This window comes from Myotis lucifugus, unplaced genomic scaffold (genome assembly GCF_000147115.1).
Source record: "Myotis lucifugus unplaced genomic scaffold, Myoluc2.0 scaffold_14, whole genome shotgun sequence".
NCBI lineage: Eukaryota > Metazoa > Chordata > Mammalia > Chiroptera > Vespertilionidae > Myotis > Myotis lucifugus.
In genome coordinates this window covers 13434335-13452598 of record NW_005871062.1, presented here as the reverse complement: position 1 = coordinate 13452598, position 18264 = coordinate 13434335, and the positions used below count along the sequence as shown (strand labels likewise).

The following is an 18264-nucleotide window of genomic DNA, read 5'->3' as shown; positions in this document are numbered from 1 at the left end:
GCACTGGGATCAGCGGAGCCGCGAGGCCTCCTGGCCCCTGGAGCAGTGTGACAGGGGGCAGAGCCCAAACCCCCTGATCACCCTGTGGCTCTGTGTGTGACAGAAGGCGGGGCCACAATCTTCCTATCTGCCCTGCTCTGTTCATGACAGGGGAAGGTGCCCCAACCCCCTGATCGGCCCTGCTCTGTGCCTGATAGGGGGAAGCTCCCCAACCCCCTGACCAGCCCTGCTCTGTATGTGACAGGGTGCGGCGCCCCAACCCCCCCATGGGCCCTGCTCTGTGTGTGACAGGGTAGAGCCGCAACCTCCCCATCGGCCCTGCCCTGAGTGTGACGGGGGGAGTGCCCCAACCCCCTGATCGGCCCTGCTCTGTGGGTGACAGGGGGCAGCGCCCTAACCCCCTGATGGGCCCTGCTCTGTGTGTGACAGGGGGTGGTGCCCCAACTCCCCTATCAGCCCTACTCTATGCGTGACAGGGGGGAGCTCCTCAACCCCCTGATCAGCCCTGCTCTGTGGGTGACAGGGGGCAGCGCCCCAACCCCCTGATCGGCCCTGCTCTGTGTGTGACAGGGTACAGAGCCCCAACCCCCCTGATGGGGCCTGCTCTGTGTGTGACAGAGGGCAGCGCCCCCAACCCCCTGATCGGCCCTGCTCTGTGCATGACAGGGGGTGGTTCGGCAACTTCCCCATCGACCCTGCCTTGAGTGTGACAGGAGGCGGCGCCCCAACCCCCAAATCGGCCCTGCTCTGAGCCCGACTAGGGGCTGCACCTAGGGATTTGGCCTAAGCGAGCACATCGTTATCTCCTGAGGGGTCCCAGACTGTGAGAGGGCACAAGTGAGGCTGAGGGACACCCCCCGCCAGTGCACAAATTTTTGTGCACCGGGCCTCTAGTATACACACACACACACACACACACACACACACACACACACATATATATATTAGTGGCCTGGTGCATGGATTCGTGCACATTGAGAGGAAATTAATTAGAATTCCTGGGGTGGCACCGTGGCTCAAAGGGCGTCTGCAGAGTGAGCAGGAAAAGAAAAAGAGAAGAAAACTCATGCTCTAGTCTTCTGGCTCGGCCTGGTGCTGGCTCTGGTGCAGGGACTAATGCAGGCAGTCCCTGGTGGTGGCTGAGTGGGGCAGGACTGGGCTAGACGGCCAGACATGCCCTGGAGCCAACCTCCCTCAGTCCCTCCCTGGCTGGCTGCACCTGGGGCAATGCCACTAGAAGGGAGTCTTGGAGTGAGCAGGTCCCTCGGCCTGGCCTGAAGGGATCGGGCCGAACCAGCTCTCTGACATCCCCCGAGGGATCCCGGAGTGCAAGAGAGCACTCTGCAAAGTTGCTGTAATACAGGGTGTGGAACACAAATGCAAGTGTGCAGTAAACCAGATTTGTGTCCAGGAACAACATAACCCACGACCAAAGGTGGAATTGGGCTCCCTCCTCTCTGGTTCGGAGTGCATCACCCGAGAACCGCAGCTGCCAAGTCATTGCAGCTCAGCAGCTCCTGCATTAAGCATCTGCCCCTGGTGGTCAGTACTCATCATAGGTACTGGCCGGTCAGACGACTGGATGGTCACTTAGCCTTTTATATATAGATGTGTGTGTGTGTGTGTTAGTTGCAGGTGTACATATGTAACCAGTGAAGAAAAAGAATGAATTAGAGATATGAAGAAAGAGAGGCAGGAAACAAGGAAGAGACAGAAAGGGGGATAGGGAGAGAGAGAATGAAAATATTTAAAGTGTAATAGAAATAATAGAAAATTTAACATGAGAGAAAAGTTAAGAAATCTGGAAGTGAAGACATATCTAAGAAGACCAACATCCACTAAAAATGAGCAACAAATGGGTGGAATAGAGTATGACGTGAGAAAAAATAAAGAAGTAATAAAAAGGTATTTTCCTGACTTGAAGAAAGACTTTAATGAAATAACTGAAAGAGTCCACAAAGGGTCAAACAAGAAAAAATGAAAAAACACCCGGAAACATACAGGAAAATTGTAAAACCCCAAGGTAAAAAGATTGTCCTAAGCTTCCAGAAAGAAAACAAAAACCAAGTTTCCTACAAAATAAAATAACCTGAAATCAGACCTCTCATAAACAGCACTATATGTAGAACAATGTGAAACAATGCTCTCAAAGTTCAACTAATCAAAATATGGGGTAAAATAAATATGTTTTAATTATGAAAAGGACTCAAAAATTTCAGAAAACATCAATGAAAAAAAATTCAGAACATACTCCAGAGAAATGAAATGGGAAATCCAAGAAAATAGGAAGACAAGGATACATGAAAAAATATTGAACCCAAAAACAAAGTAAAACACAGCTAGAATGAAATTACTGCTGGCAATTGGCTGAAGGGTTCAAAGAACTTATAAGAAAGTATTTCTTTTAAAAGTAGAGACATAATATTAAAAACAATAAATAACAACCGGATATAATAATCAGTGATTTCAATAATACATGAAAGATGGAGACAAGAAATGCAGCAGTAAAACATGCTAAGAGTCTTAACCTCTTTGGGGAAGGGAAAATAATAAAACCAAATTCATCTTCAGTATTCATAGAAAGACAGGAAGATTAAAGTTTCTTCTGAATTTAAGAATAACCAGCAAAATAATTAAAATTAGAATATATATCCTCCAAACAATGGAAGAGGAGAAAAGAGAAAAACAAAATTCCGTAAAATCAATGAAAAAACAAACCAGCAGGACAAAAAGAAGTACCTACCATATGATCCAGATATTCCACTCTAGGTATTTACCCAAGAGAAAAGAAAGCATATGTTCATACCAAGAAAACATATGTTCATAGCAGTTTTATCTGGAGTAGCCAAAAACTGGAAACAATTCAAATGTTTAACAATGGGAAAATGTACAAACAAATTGGAGTAGATGCATAGAGTGGAATATTATTACTAGGTAATAAAGAGCCGGGGAGTCTGCCTGCCTCCTATTTTTGTACAGTTCATGAGCAAAGAATAGCTTTTATATTTTTAAATGCAAAATGGTTTTAAAAAATCAAAAGAAAAATTATATTCTATGAAAATTCTATAAAATTCAAATTCCAGTATCCATAAAGTTTTATTGGAACACAGCCATCCATGCTCATTTATTCACATGTTGTCTATGGCTGCTTTTACTCTACAATGTCAGAATTAAGTTGTTGCAACAGAGCCCATATGGCCTGCAAAACCTATAATATTTAGTATCTAGCCCTTAGGTAATAAAGATGCAGCTAAAATAATACCTAAGGGAATTGTTTTAGCTTTCAAACTTGAAAATTAATTAGCTAAGCATCTATCTGAAAAAAGTTAGAAAAATGAAGCCAAAGTAAGCCCATAAAAATAGAAGGGAGAATAATAAATGTGAGTAGCAATTAATAAAATAAAAAATGAATTCACAATGGTAAAAATCAGCAAGATTTGACTCTTTTCAAAGAGCAATAAATGCCATTACTTGCAAGATATGTTACAAATAATTCAAATCAGGAATGAAATACTAGAAACACTGCAGCTATGAAACAAATAATAAAATATTGTGAACAACTTTATGGCAATATCTTTGAAAATTAGAGGAAATAGAAAACTTTTCCTAGGGAAATATATAATTTACCAAAATTGACTCAAGAAGACGTACAAAATCTGCACTGTCCTATGAACAACAAATAAATTAAACCAGCAGTTGAAAATTCTCCTCACAAAGCTCTAGCTCTCTGATGGCTTTCTCAGTGAGGCCTTTGAAAATTCCTACTAGTACTCTTTTACAAACTTATCCAGAGTACAGAAAAATAAGAAACACACAAAAATAGCTTTATAGAAGAGGACATAACTTTAGTAGCCTGATAATGTGACAAGGGCCAAAGAAAAAGAATGAGCATAGGTGAAAAACTGTATAAAAATATTACCCCAAAAAACTAGATGTATACAAAATACAATATGTGATAGACAAGCTGAGTTTATTCCAGAAATGTAAGGTTGTTTCACTTCGAAAAATCAATCAATATATTTAATTATATTAACAGACTGAAGGAGCTACATATAAACAAATGCCAAAAAAAACCATATAATAAAATTCAACATCCACTCCGAATTAAAAAAATTAAAACAATCTCTTAGCAAAGAAAGAAAATATATGGGAAAGCCCTTAATATTATAAAGAGTATCTCAAAAAACACTACAGTAAACTTCATACTTAATGATAAAACAATGAAAACTTTCCCTTTGAGATCAGGCACAAGACGAGGGTACCAACAATCACCACCACTGTTCAGCAATGAACTGGAAGTTAGATAGCAAGGGCAATAAAGCAAGAAAAAGAAAATTAATAAAGATTGAAAAGGAGGCAAAAAAACTTATTTACAAATGATGTAAGTGCAATAAATAGAAATTACAACCTAGATCAATTATTAAAATTAATGAGAGTTTAAGCAAGGTTGCTGGATACTTACTATACAGAAATTAACTGTATTTTTATATATCAGCAACAAATCAGAAATGAAATGTTTTAAAGAAGATAACACTGATGGTAACATTTAAAAAATAACATGTAACCAGGAATAAATCTTATAAAAGATATGCAAAATCTTTAGGGAAAATTTGTTTCAATAAACAGTTATTAGCTATCCATAAGGGTAAACATGTTAAGAAACCCTTACCACAAACCAAATAAAAAAATCAATTAATGATGTTAATGCAAAAAGGAGAATCTAAAGCAGCGGTTCTCAACCTGTGGGTCGCGACCCCTTTGGCGGTCGAACGACCCTTTCACAGGGGTCACCAAAGACCATCCTGCATATCAGATATTTACATTACGATTCATAACAGTAGCAACATTACAGTTATGAAGTAGCAACGAAAATAATTTTATGGTTGGGTCACAACATGAGGAACTGTATTTAAAGGGCCAGAAGGTTGAGAACCACTGATCTAAAGAATGCAGACTTAGCGCTAGCTTGTTTGGCTCAGTGGATAGAGTGTCAGCCTGTGGACCAAAGGGTCTCATGTTCGATTCCGGTCAAGGGCAGGTACTTTGGTTGCAGGCTCCTCCCTAGCCTGAGCCCTGATTGCCTTGTGCAGGAGGCAACCAATCGATGTGTTTCTCTCACATCGATGTTTCTCTCTCTTTCTTTCCCTCTCTCTTCCACTCTCCTTAAAAATCAATGGAAAATTATCCTCGGGTGAGGATTAACAACAACAACAACAAAAAATGGGGGGGGGGGGGATGAGGAGTTAGCCAAAGGAAAGAAAGATAAAAAAGCATAGATTTATGGCTAACATATGTCCCATATCCTATCTAATAATAGACAAACATGATAATTAACCATACCTCCGCTACGCTTCCCATTGGCTAATCAGGGTGTTATGCAAATTAACTGCCAACCAAGATGGCGGCCGGCAACCAAGCAGCTGAAGGGAACATGAGGCTTGGTTGCCCCGGCGATGGAGGAAGCCAAGGTTCCCCGCCTGCATGGCCCAGCTCTGAGCTGCACTCTAAGCAACAATGTTGCAATTATAGAAGCTAAACAAACCCCGGAAACCTGCTTTCAGCCAGCTGTCCTCGGAGCTGGAGTCGCAACCAAGTTTCAATTACTAAGGTAAATAAATCCCAGAATAAAAAAAAAAAAAGGAGAGACTGGGAGCTTCAGTTGCAGGCTTGGCCCGCCTGAAAAGAGCCCTCAGCCCCTCATCCAGGCTGGCCAGGCACCCCACTGGGAACCTCCACCCTGAAGGGGGTGCTGGCAGCCTGAAAACAGCCATCAGCCCCTCACCCAGGCTGGCCAGGCACCCCACTGGGGACCCCCACCCTGAAGGGGATGTGGGCAGCCTGAAAACAGCCATCAGCCCCTCACCCAGGCTGGCCAGTCACCCCAGTGGGGACCCCCACCCTGAAGGGGGTGCGGACAGCCTGAAAACAGCCATCAGCCCCTCATCCAGGCTGGCCAGGCACCCCAGTGGGGACCCCCACCCTGAAGGGGATGCAGGCAGCCTGAAAACAGCCATCAGCCCCTCACCCAGGCTGGTCAGGCACCCCAGTGGGGACCCCCACCCTGAAGGGGGTGCGGGCAGCCTGAAAACAGCCATCAACCCCTCACCCAGGCTGGCCAGGCACCCCAGTAGGGACCCCTACCCTGATTTGGGACACCATTCAGGGCAAACCAGCCGGCCCCCACCCATGTACCAGGCCTCTGTCCTATATAGTAAAGGGTAATATGCAAACTGACCCTAACAGCAGAAAGACTGGAAATGACTGGTCACTATGACACACACTCACCACCAGGGGGTAGACGCTCAATGCAGGACCTGCCCTCTGGTGGTCAGTGAGCTCCCACATGGAGGAGCTCTGCTCAGCCACAAGCCAGGCTGACGGCTGCCAGTACAGCGGTGGTGGTGGGAGCCTCTCCTGCCTCCTCAGCAGCGCTAAGGATGTCCGACTGCAGCTTAGGTCTGCTCCCCGCTGGCAAGTGGACATCTCCCGATGGCTGCCAGGCTGCCAGAGGGATGTCTGATTCCCAGCTTGGGCCCAATCCCCTGGGGAGCAGGCCTCAGCCAGCAGATTGTCATCCCCTGAGGGGTCCCAGACTGCAAGAGGGAACAGGCTGGGCTGAGGGACAACCCCCCCCCCCCCGAGGGCACAAATTTTTGTGCAACGGGCCTCTAGTATTATATTAAAAGGCTTTTCAAATGAATATGAAAAAGATGGACACCCAGGGTGGCAGAGGGAGCAGTATTATGTTTTCCAACAATATGAAAACAGAATTATGTTTTCAAAATTTATTAGCATGATGTGAAAATTCTAATTGTTACCTTATGGTTTGCCTTTCTTGATCGACATATCTTATTTGTGATGCAAGCATAGTTTTGTGAACCTTAATTTCTTCAGTTCGTTCTTCCATAGTTGTTTGTAATTGCTGTTTTCTTTTTTCCAGAGAAAGAACTTCTTCTGCTTTACTGTGAAGCAATTCACGAGTACGTTTAGCTTCAAGTTTTAAAAGATTGTCTTCAATCATCAAGTCCTACCATAGTCAAATATTGAAAAATTATTTTTATACCCAAACCAAAATATTTTTCTTTATTACTGCTACAAAAGTCAAACTTGAAAACAACTTTTTTTCTGATTTGACCATTGACCAAGATGTTAACTAAGGTTAAATTTAGATTGCTTTGAGTCATGACTCTGGTTTTCCTTTGCTTTTTTTTTTTTTCCTCTTCCTTTTTATTTCTGTCCTTTTCACTTAAAAAAAAATTATAGCCATTCCAAGTCTTTTACTATAATTCAATCCTAAATTCAAGTTTTATTAAAGAAAAAAAGGAAAAAATTATTCCTAAAATTGAAACTAAAAATATATAAAGCTCTATGGGTGAGCATTTTTATTTTCTAAACTGAATCTCATAAAATGATATGTAATTAAATTTTTATTTTAAAACGATTCCATCATGAGTAGAGTCCTGATAAAAAGTATACAGATAATTTTCAGAATAGAAAGCCCAGAAACAAACACTCAAGAATATAAGATTTTTACTATTTCAAAAATATAGTTTTTTAGTTGGAGAAAAGGTTATATCCCTACATTTCATATGTACCAAAAATAAATTCCAGGGCAGCAGCAAGAGATAAAAACAATGCCGCTATTAGAAATAGCAAGCATTTGTTTGATTTTTATATGACAAAGAAGTTTCTAAACATAACATTTATACAAGGAAAAGCACTTAAATGTTTGATGTTTAAAAAACTTTCATGTCAAAAAACTAAATAAAGCTCTAACCGGTTTGGCTCAGTGGATAGAGCATCAGCCTGAGGACTGAAGGGTCCCAGGTTCCATTCCAGTCAAGGGCATGTACCTTGCTTGCGGGCACATCCCCAGTAGGGGGTGTGCAGGAGGCAGCTGATCGATGTTTCTCACTCATCGCTGTTTCTAACTAACTCTCTATTCCTCTCCCTTCCTCTCTGTAGAAAATCAATAAAATATATTTTTTAAAAAACTAAATAAAAACTTAAAGACAAATGGAAAAAATATTGGCACTATTTAATGCAAAATTAATATTTTTACATATGAAGATCTTTTGCAAAGCAATTAAAAAATATAAACCTCCTAATGGAAATATGGGCCAAGAACATAAACCAGAAAGCAAAAATAAAAATTGTGGAACATCCTATATAATAAAACCCTAATATGCAAATCGACTGAATGACAGAACAACTGGCAGAACGACCGGTCACCATGGTGCACACTGACCACTGGGGGCAGATGCTCAATGCAGGAGCTGCCCCCCCGGTGGTCAGTGCACTCCCACAAGGGGAGTGCTGCTCAGCCAGATGCTGGGCTCACGGCTGGCAAGCGTAGTGGTGGTGGCAGGAGCCTCTCCCGCCTCCGCGGCAGTGTTAAGGAGCAGCAAGCTGAGTGGTAAGGAGTGAGGGGTCCTAGACTGTGAGAGGGTGCAGGCTGGGCTGAGGAACCCCCTGCCCAGTGCACAAATTCCATGCACTGGGCCTCTAGTAGTATAATTAAAAGAAACTGTTTTAAACGTTTTTGTTTAAACAGTAGGGGTCCAGTGCACGAATTCATGCACCTTGAAAGGAACTGTGGGCCGCGAGGCTACAGTGGGCACAGAGGTGGGTCTCAGCCCATCCTCTGCACCCCCACCCAGCCCCTCCTGCCGGGGCCCCTGGTCCCCTGTCTGCTGGCAGCCCTGCTCCTCCCACCACTGCTCACATGGGCTGATGGTGCCGGCCCCGCTCGCGGAGTGATTGGGGCCAGCACCAGCAGTGGGTACGAGCGGGGCCGGTGCTGTCAGCAGGAGCGAGTGGCGGCTGCTGCCCTGATCACCCTCAGGAGCAGGAAGAGGTGGAGAAGCCCTCAGGGGCAATTGGGGCCGGCAGTCGCTGCTCGTACCTGATGGTGCCGAGCGATCGGGACCGGCACCAGGTGCTGGCAGCAGGTGCAAGCATGCCTGCAGCAAATATGAGCACTGGGCCAGACTGTGGCATGTGGGAGCAAAGAATTTTCAGTAACCAACTGAAGCTGGCCCTGATGTCAGCAACTGGTGCCCCACCTTGGTCTGGCGCCCTCGCTCACCTGCTCCACCATCTGCCGCGGTCAATGCCCGCCATGTTCCGCATGCACCCCCTGGTGGTCAGCACATGTCATAGTAACCAGTCATTTGGTTGTTCTGCCATTTGGTCTATTTGCATATTAGCCTTTTATTATATAGGATATTTTATTTTTAAACATAAAGTGTTACAAAATGTCACAAAGTTTAAAAATGCAGACTAAAAACAATGAGATATCATGTTTGACCATCAAATTGACAATAATTTTATCAACTGTAAGATCCAGCTTTGATGGTGGTAAGTAAAATAGGATGCTTACACATTGCTACTGGGAATATTAATTGAACCCTCTAGAAGACAATTGGACTTAAACATAGTTTTAAGGCACTGAAAATATTCATTCTTTTTCAACCTTAATTATACAGGTGGAGATTTATCCTAAGGAACTAACTGAACAACTGTACAATGATATATGTGCATAGAACATGATAATACTATTTAAAATAGCCAAATACTAGAAACAATTATAAATCCAAAAAATAAGAGATTGCCCAAGTAAATTATAGTAACTTTGTGCAATGGACTGTGGGAAGACTTCAAAAAATTTTTTTCCTGGTCACTACAAGATCATATTTTTAAAAATTATCTTTATTGCTGGAAGTATTACAGATGTCCCTTCGGTTTTTTGTCATTTTTCCCCCATTGACCTGCTCCACCCCACACCTGCCCTTCCCAAACCTTCACCACACTATTGACTGTGTCTGGAGGCTATGTGTATCCTATATAATAAAAGGCTAATATGCAAATTGTCCCCTCAACTGGGAGTTCAACTGGGAGTTTTACCAGGGGGCAGGGCCAGCCCACCACCCACCTGTGGCCCCTCCTCCCAGCTGGCCCCGACCCAGACCCCCCCCCCACTCTGATTGGGTGCAGGGCCAGCCGACCGGACCCCACCTGTGCACGACTTTGTGTACTGGGCCTCTAGACTAATACGCACATTGTACCCATGGGAGTTTGACCAGGAGATCCATCGCTTGCTATTATACACTGACCACCAGGGGGAGGCACGGAATGAAGGAAGGCCCCAGATGGCAGTCAGAAGGCCCCTATCGGCCCTGATTGCCGGCCATGCCTAGGGACCCTACCCATGCTTGAATTTCATGCATTAGGCCTCTAGTATGTATATAAAATCTTTGGTTAATCTCTCCCCCCATCCCCATCTCCTTTACCCCCATCTTCCCTCTGAAATTTGTCTGTTCCATGTTTCTGTGTCTCTAGAATATTTAATGTTTTGGAAGCATGTATATTAACAAATTTTAAATACAATATATATAGCAAATTTTCTTTGAGACTGGAAAGAAATAATGTATTTTAACACTTTAGTGACTTACTGTCTTTTTCAAATGTTGCTATGTTTTTTAAATTTTTCTATATTGAGCCTGAAAACATGTAGATTTTATTATATACTCATATTATTTTACTGTACCTGCTTCAAAGCTCGAGCTTTACTAAGTTCTTTCTCTGATCTTTCATTGAAAAGGTTTAGTTCATTTATTTTGGTCATGAGGGACTTTTTTTCATCAAAATTTTTACTGTTTGACATCTTGATAAAGTAAAGATCATTCTGTAAGAAGGAAAAAAAGTACACAAATATGTTTTTAAATAGCAATATTAAATACATACTATTAAACATCTTACATTAAATTATGTGCTCCATTAAATATTAAAATAAATCACATTTTTAAAGTCTTATTATTTATGCTGTAACATCTCTAATATAATATTTATGGATATTAACATAAATTTTTTATCATCTACAGTGGGGCCTTGACTTACGAGTGTCCCGATTAACGAGTTTTTCAAGATACGAGCCGTCTCTCGGCTGATTTTTTGCTTTGAGTTGCAAGCTAAAATTCAGGTTACGAGCCAGCTTCAGATACCCCACCGCTAGTTGACGCAGCAAACGTCACAGTGAACACCACAACATCAGCCCAGCATCACGTGTCTCACTCATTCACTTTTGATTTCACATACAAGTAATTTGAGTTACGAGCTCCGTCACGGAACGAATTAAACTCATAAGTCAAGGCCCCACTGCATTGATGTTTTGGTTTTAGTTTACTTATTTATGGTTACCGTTCAATGTGATTCTAAAGGGAAAGACATGGGAAGAGGGAGTCCAAGCTTTGGTTCACCTTCTCGGGTTCATTATTTGATTCAACCCAAGTCCCAGAAGGTAAAGACATTAACAGTGTGAAAAAGCATAGGGTCTTGGTTAACAGTGCAAGCTCTGGAATCAGAAGATAACAATACCTACTTCCTTAGGTTGCTGTGAGGATTAAAGAAGTTATTGGCCAACAATAAAGATTAAAAAATAAATAACTTTAAAGAAAGAAGTTACTGGCAAAGAGTATGCACAACAGCGTTTGATATACAAAAAGCTCATGTAGTATTACATATATAATCACATATTGCTAGAGAGAAAAAATGTTATATAAGATCTAACTCCATAGGGTGCTTTGTAGGTCATACATACACAGATTGTAGTTTTCTAGCTTTAGACCAATTTGTATCCCTCCTCCCACCCTGAACCCAGAACAAGGTTTGTGCTTTTAGTCCCCTCTGGGTATGTAAAGCAAAAACTTTTTAGTTCCAAGATCTATCTCTCTTTCCTTTCTGTCTTTTTCTTTCTCACTTCGTCTATACCTCTCCCCTCCCCTCCTCTGCCTTTCTCATTGCCTGTATGTCTCTGAAGTATTAAGACCTAGGACTGTAGCAATACAGTAAGAAGAAGAATTTTTTTTAAAGAAAATGTGATTTCATAAAATTAACTTTTAGAACCAAAAAACAAATTAAGTTTAAGGTGAATTTCAACCAAAAGAAAGTAGTTTCTGTGATGCACAATAAGAGATGGAGTGGCATGGGAGCAGGAACGCAGAATGACTTTACAACACCATGCTACTAATGAGAGCAACCTTCATTAGAATAGTAACAATATCTTTCAAAATTCACTTGCATTTCTATTAATTTATTTTTCTCTCTGTTAAAACCAGAGTTAGAATAGGTATAAGTACTAGCCAATTGCTGAAGAGGGAACACTACACCCATCCCCACACAGCAAAGCAGGCACAGTTCAGGCCAGGATCAAGAAAGATGATACACAGTTCACCTTCTTATATTTCTAATAGAAGCCCAATGCACAAAATTCATGCAAGGGGCTCAGCCCTCGAAGCCTCGGCTTCATCCGGAAGGTCATCCAGAAGGTCGTTCAGCCATCAGGTCTAATTAGCATATTATGTTTTTACTAGTGGCCTGTTGCACGAAGATTTGCACAATAGGCCTTCCTTCCCCTGCTGCCAGCACCGGTTTTTCTCCGGCACCCGGGACCCAGGCCTTTGGTCCAGCCGCAGCAGCGAGGCTTGGCTTCTCCCCCAGCGACCCAGGCCCCCAGCCCCTCCTTGAGTGGAGTCTGGGGTCGGTGGGAAGCTTGGCTTTCTCCGTCGCCGGGAGCAACCCAAGCCTCCTGCTCGCTTCAGCTCCGTGACCGCCGCCATCATCAGTCATCTTCAGTCTTCTCCAGTCTTCGCTCCGTGCCTGCGTATGCAAATTAACTGCCATCTTTGTTGGGTTAATTTGCATAGTCACTCTGATTGGCTGGTGGGTGTAGCAGAGTGGCAGAGTGATGGAGTGATGGTTAATTTGCATGTTTCTTTTATTACATAGGATTATTATAGACGAGAGGCCCAGTGCATGAAAATCATGCATGGGAGGGGGGGTCCTCTCAGCCTGGCCTGCACCCTCTTACAATCTGGGACATCCCCCTCGCAATCCAGGACTGCTGACTCCTAACAGCTGTTCTGCCTGCCTGCCTCATCATCCCTAACCACTCTGCCTGCCTGCCTCATCACCCCAACCACTCGCCTTCCTGCCTCATCACCCCTAACCACCTCTGCCTCAGCCCCCGCTGCTATGGCTTCATCCAGAAGGACATCCAGAAGGTCATTTGGTTGTTCGGTCTAATTAGCATATTATGCTTTTATTACTATAGATTATTGTAGATAGTACTAAAGGCCTGTTGCACGAAGATATTCGTGCAACAGGCCTTCCCTTCCCCTGGCTGCTGGCACCAGTTTTCCTCCGGCACCCAGGACCCAGGCCTTTGCTCCTCCAGCCGGAGCCTTCAGTCTTCGCTCTGCTGCTTCGCGCCTACATATGCAAATTAACCACCATCTTTGTTGGGTTAATTTGCATACTCTCCTGATTGGCTGGTGAGTGTAGCAGAGGGACAGTCAATTTACATGTTTGCCTATTATTAGGTAAGATGAGTATTCCTATACTCTGTATCATTAAAACAATACCATTTACTGAGTACTTGCTAAAAAGCACTGTATGAAGATATAAACTGCTTGTAATTCTCCATAATGCTGTAAAATTAATATTAAATTATTTTCCATTTAAGAATTGAACAAACTAGGACACAGAGAAGTTAAAACAGCAGTGATATAACCTTGACATTCAAAACTAATTCTTTCTGATTCCAAAACATGTGCTCTTTTCTACCAAACCAAGGAAACATTTTAAAAAGACATTTTATCATGCTACAAACTACTCCAAACCAACATTTTATCATCATAAAATAATTTTTTTTTAATGTAAAAAGTTAATAGCTCCCTTTCTCCTTTGTTAGCCCTAAAGGAATCCAGGGCAATTCCTCTTATAGCCACTAGAGGACACTCATCACTAGGCCTTCCCAGCTGTTTAAAAAACTGAAACCCTTCGGTGTTACCCATTCAGGTCCATGCTCTCATTCTTTCACTCTCACTCTCCAGTTAAACTTTAACATAGGTTTTATATGACACAGGCTTCCCTAACATAGGTTTTATATTACTATAAACATATTAATATACCTAAAGATTAAGATTATTCTCATCTTATTAACAAAATTGAGTTATTTGAAAAATGTAACTAAGTAAATATTTGAATAACGACAATAGATGAGCCATAAAACGGCAGTTTCTTTTAGAGGTTATTTCATACATAACAGACAATCAAGTTATTATGGCAAATGCATAATAGAAAAACTGGAATTTATCAATGCTTTAGATCATGTACTATTTAGGAGTATTTTGAAGTCACATGAACCAGTGCTCAAATCCTAGCTCCTCATGTACTAGCTGTGTAGCCGTGGACAAGTAACTTAATCTGTAAAACAAGTAATGATATCTTCCTCATAAGTTCCCCTATTTATAAAAATAAAATGAAATAAAATACTAAATGCATGTGGTGTATTTAGCATGTAGTAAGTGCATAATCAATGGTAATGTTGCATTTTTATAGAAATATGGATATCAGTTCATACGTTTATTATATATGTGTGTAGCTTGGCAATCTCCTATCCAAAGTTAAGTCTTAGGAACATGTTCTCTTAAAACAGAATGACTAATGACTAGCATATTTGAAGCATAAAAAGTGTTTTTGGATAAGTTACATGAAGCTTCTTGATCTGTGTTTCCAAAGTGCCAAATGTAGAATTTCTCTCTTCCAGCGTCTCTTTAAGTTCAACAATTTTTACTTGAAGACTTTGTTTTTCTTCTGAATTAATTTCTCCCCTTAACCGTGACATTCGGCGTTGCACTTGTTGAATGTGAAAATCCTGTTACAGTTTATTAAAATAAATTAGTAAGGAGAAACAAATGGTGAAAAATATTTCTACAACTATAAAGACACAGTAAAGACCTTTTTATCAGTTGGCCTAGGTGTCACTTTAAGCCTTCAGTAATTTACAGGATAAAATCCTTCTTACCCTAAAGAGAGAAACACCAACCTATTCTTCAACAATCAGGGTACATGATAGTGACATATAAGTAATCTGAAAATATAACAAAGTCATGTAGGGAGCTATTTATTGTATTACCATGATGGAACCTCAGTAAACACTGGATATACATGGACATACATTTTTGAGGATACATTTTCAAAAGGGGATGCAAAAAAATAATAATAATATAGTCATGAGTTGTTAGCCATAAAAAAACCAAAGCTTCTAATGAATTAATTTTTTAAATTAAGCTTTAGCATCTGTAATTTTGAGAAACTAAAAATATATTAGATAGGGAGATTAAGATGTACAGAGGGAGGACATTAAGAGATTAATGAGACAGAACAAAAAAATAGAAAAATAAGGAAAAACTGAAAAAAATACTTTTAACCTATTTGTCTATGGGAGGGGATGAGAAAGCCTATGTCCCTATGTCCACACAACTAAAACATCAACATATAGTTTTTCTAGGCTTCAGATGTCCAACTCCTTGTTTTGTTTTACTCTACGTTCAATTGCCCCAGATTCATGGTTCTCCCTCACAAGAGTTGTCTGTCCTCTTACCTGTTATTTCAGATAGAGGAAAAAAAAATAGCATTTAAGGCTTCCTCACCCTACTACTGACCTAGCATGAAATCCCATCTTCAATAGCTGTCTATCCCTCAAAGAGTGCTTAGAAATTTTTGTTTTCCCGGAGCACTGTAGTATCTTGACCATCACAACTATAACAAGTCAATATGGAAGATATTCATAAGAGTAACATCTACCTGACTGTACATAATTTCTTGCTGCTTCAAGGTTTCAAAATCCAGTTTATGTAGCTGATGGTTGAGGTGCTTTAGAGAGGAACGGGTTCCTTCAATTTCTGATATAAGAGATTTTTCTTTCATTGTCTCAGTCTGTAATTCACGACCTATCTTAAATAGCACACCTTTCAATATGGTCAATTGAATTTCCACTTCCTGGTGACAAGAATAATAGGGATTAGTGAAATTTTAATACCTTAAATATTTTATTTTATAAACAGTATAATATAGGGGGCTCATAAATGAACCCCCAACATTTTAGCTCTACAGATATAAAGGCCTCCCACAATTTCAACAAATCCCCAACATTTCTTATAGTCTACTCTATGCTAGTAGACTAGAATAGTAGTTTTCTATTCTTGTATCATGTACCTTGATCTGTTATTCCACCCTAGCCTTAGAACTAGGGATTCCACTGGTTTCCTTAGAAAACAGAATATAAATTCACATTTACTGAAGTCTTGAGGGTGTTATAGGGAAGAAATTACATTGTTCAATTTCCTACCTTCTTTGGGGCACAAATTAAGAAATATAATCTGATATAATCATATAAAATGCATTATTTTTCATATAACAGACAGTTTTCATTGGGTTTAATACCTTCTCAAAGATTGCCTAGCAGTTTTTTCAAGTTAGTGCTTGGTGGTGAATAACACAGCACATCTCCAAAACACATAGGGTTGGGATTTTTCCAAACAGACACAAAATCCAATGGCTATAAAAATCAAGATTCTGAACACAACCCTGCTAGAGCACAATTAGTACACATGCTACAATCTTATTTTTTTCAAATTCAGCTAATTTCTTTTAAAATGTCACTAGTTTTTCATTCTGTTGCCCAAAAGTCTATTTCAAGTGAATTTTACCATTTTTACAGATTTCTGATAAGTTTTAATACTGTCCTATCTCAGGTGCTACAGAAAATCATGCTCTTGGAAGAAAAAAATAAGTTAAAAAAATAATATTGGACTCAGACACCACCCAAGTCAACACTCCTGCATGACTTTATTACTCAGGAATTTTAAAAACACAACACACTGAGGAAGCAGATTCTATCCAAATATGAGTGAAACCATCCTTGATATAAACCTCAGCAAATGAGGGATTTTTGCCACCATCTTCAACTACCCTTCTGCTTCACACACACACACACACACACACACACACACACACACACACACACACACACACACACACGTTAAAAGCCTGGTTGGTGTGGCTTAGAGGTTGATCATCAACCCATGAACCAAGAGGTTGTTGGTTCGATTCCCTGTCAGGGCACATGCCTGGGTTTTGGGCTCAATCCCCTTTAGGGGGTGTGCAGGAGGCAGCCAATGGATGATGCTTCTCTCTTATTAATGTTTCTATCTCTCTATCCCTCTCTTCTCTCTCTAAAAAGTAATAAAGGGGAATTATTTTTAATTTAAAAAAAGTTAAAAGCAAGAAGTAGTGCCTACAGTGTCAAGTCATACAGTCACTTTGAAATTTTCAAAGAGGAAATTTAACCTCTTCTAGTTCCTCAAACATTGGATTTAATGCTACCAACATGCCAAAGAGATTAAGGTAGAAGGGACATGTCGATAAGGTTAGTAAAATAATAGCATTTAAGAGCCCATTTACTGATACATGATGCCAGACTCTACGAAGTTAAAAAGATAGCAGTAGCCGAAACCGGTTTGGCTCAGTGGATAGAGCGTCGGCCTGCGGACTGAAAGGTCCCAGGTTCGATTCCGGTCAAGGGCATGTACCTGGGTTGCAGGCACATCCCCGGTAGGAGATGTGCAGGAGGCAGCTGATCGATGTTTCTCTCTCATCGATGTTTCTAACTCTCTATCTCTCTCCCTTCCTCTCTGTAAAAAATCAATAAAATATATTTTAAAAAAATAAAAATAAAAAGATAGCAGTAGCACATGGTGAAGAAATACAGCTAATAAATGTAGACCATTGGGGGGAATTTGCACAAAAAATGATCATCATATAGAAATCAATTGTAAAACAAGGACACTTTTCAAGATACATTTGCAATATGAGAACACTAGAGGCCTGATGCATGAAATTTGTGCAAGAGTAGGCCTTCCTTCCTTGGGCTGCCAGCACCAGCTTCCATCTGGCACCCAGAACCCAGGCTTCCCTCTGGCTGCCCACGGGCACCTGAGACCCAGGCTTCCCTTGCAGCCCTGGCTTTGTCCACAAGGTCATCCAGAAGGCAATTAGACTGGATGTCCTTCCGGACGACCTTGCAGACAAAGCCGGGGCTATGAGGGAAGTCCGGGTCCCGGGTGCCAGAGGAAATCCGGTGCCGGCAGCCAGGGGAAGGAAGGCCTACTCTTGCAGGAATTTTGTGCATTGGGCCTCTAGTATATATATAATAGATGACAAGCAGGGACATGGACACACTAGGCATTGGGAAGGCATGGAATCTAAGGTACAGGAGCTATCTTTAAAAGAAGATATCAAGCCCTAGCCAGTTTTGCTCAATGGTTATAGCATCAGCCTGGGACTGAAGGGTCTAGGGTTCCATTCCAGTCAAGGGCACATACCACAGTTGCCGTCTCAATCCTTGACCCTGGTCGGGAA

General features: G+C 41.4%; 1 protein-coding gene across 1 annotated transcript in view; it reads right to left on the bottom strand.

The window, feature by feature from the left end:
* The window catches only part of CCDC39 (coiled-coil domain containing 39), a 49567-nt gene that overhangs the window by 9514 nt on the left and 21789 nt on the right, over positions 1–18264 (bottom strand). Inside the window, exons 10-13 of the mRNA XM_006084880.3 lie at positions 15649–15843; positions 14552–14716; positions 10550–10687; positions 6819–7027 (exon numbers count right to left, since the gene is read on the bottom strand). Of these exons, the coding sequence (XP_006084942.1) occupies positions 6819–7027; positions 10550–10687; positions 14552–14716; positions 15649–15843 (707 nt within the window). The remainder of the gene's footprint in view (positions 1–6818; positions 7028–10549; positions 10688–14551; positions 14717–15648; positions 15844–18264) is intronic.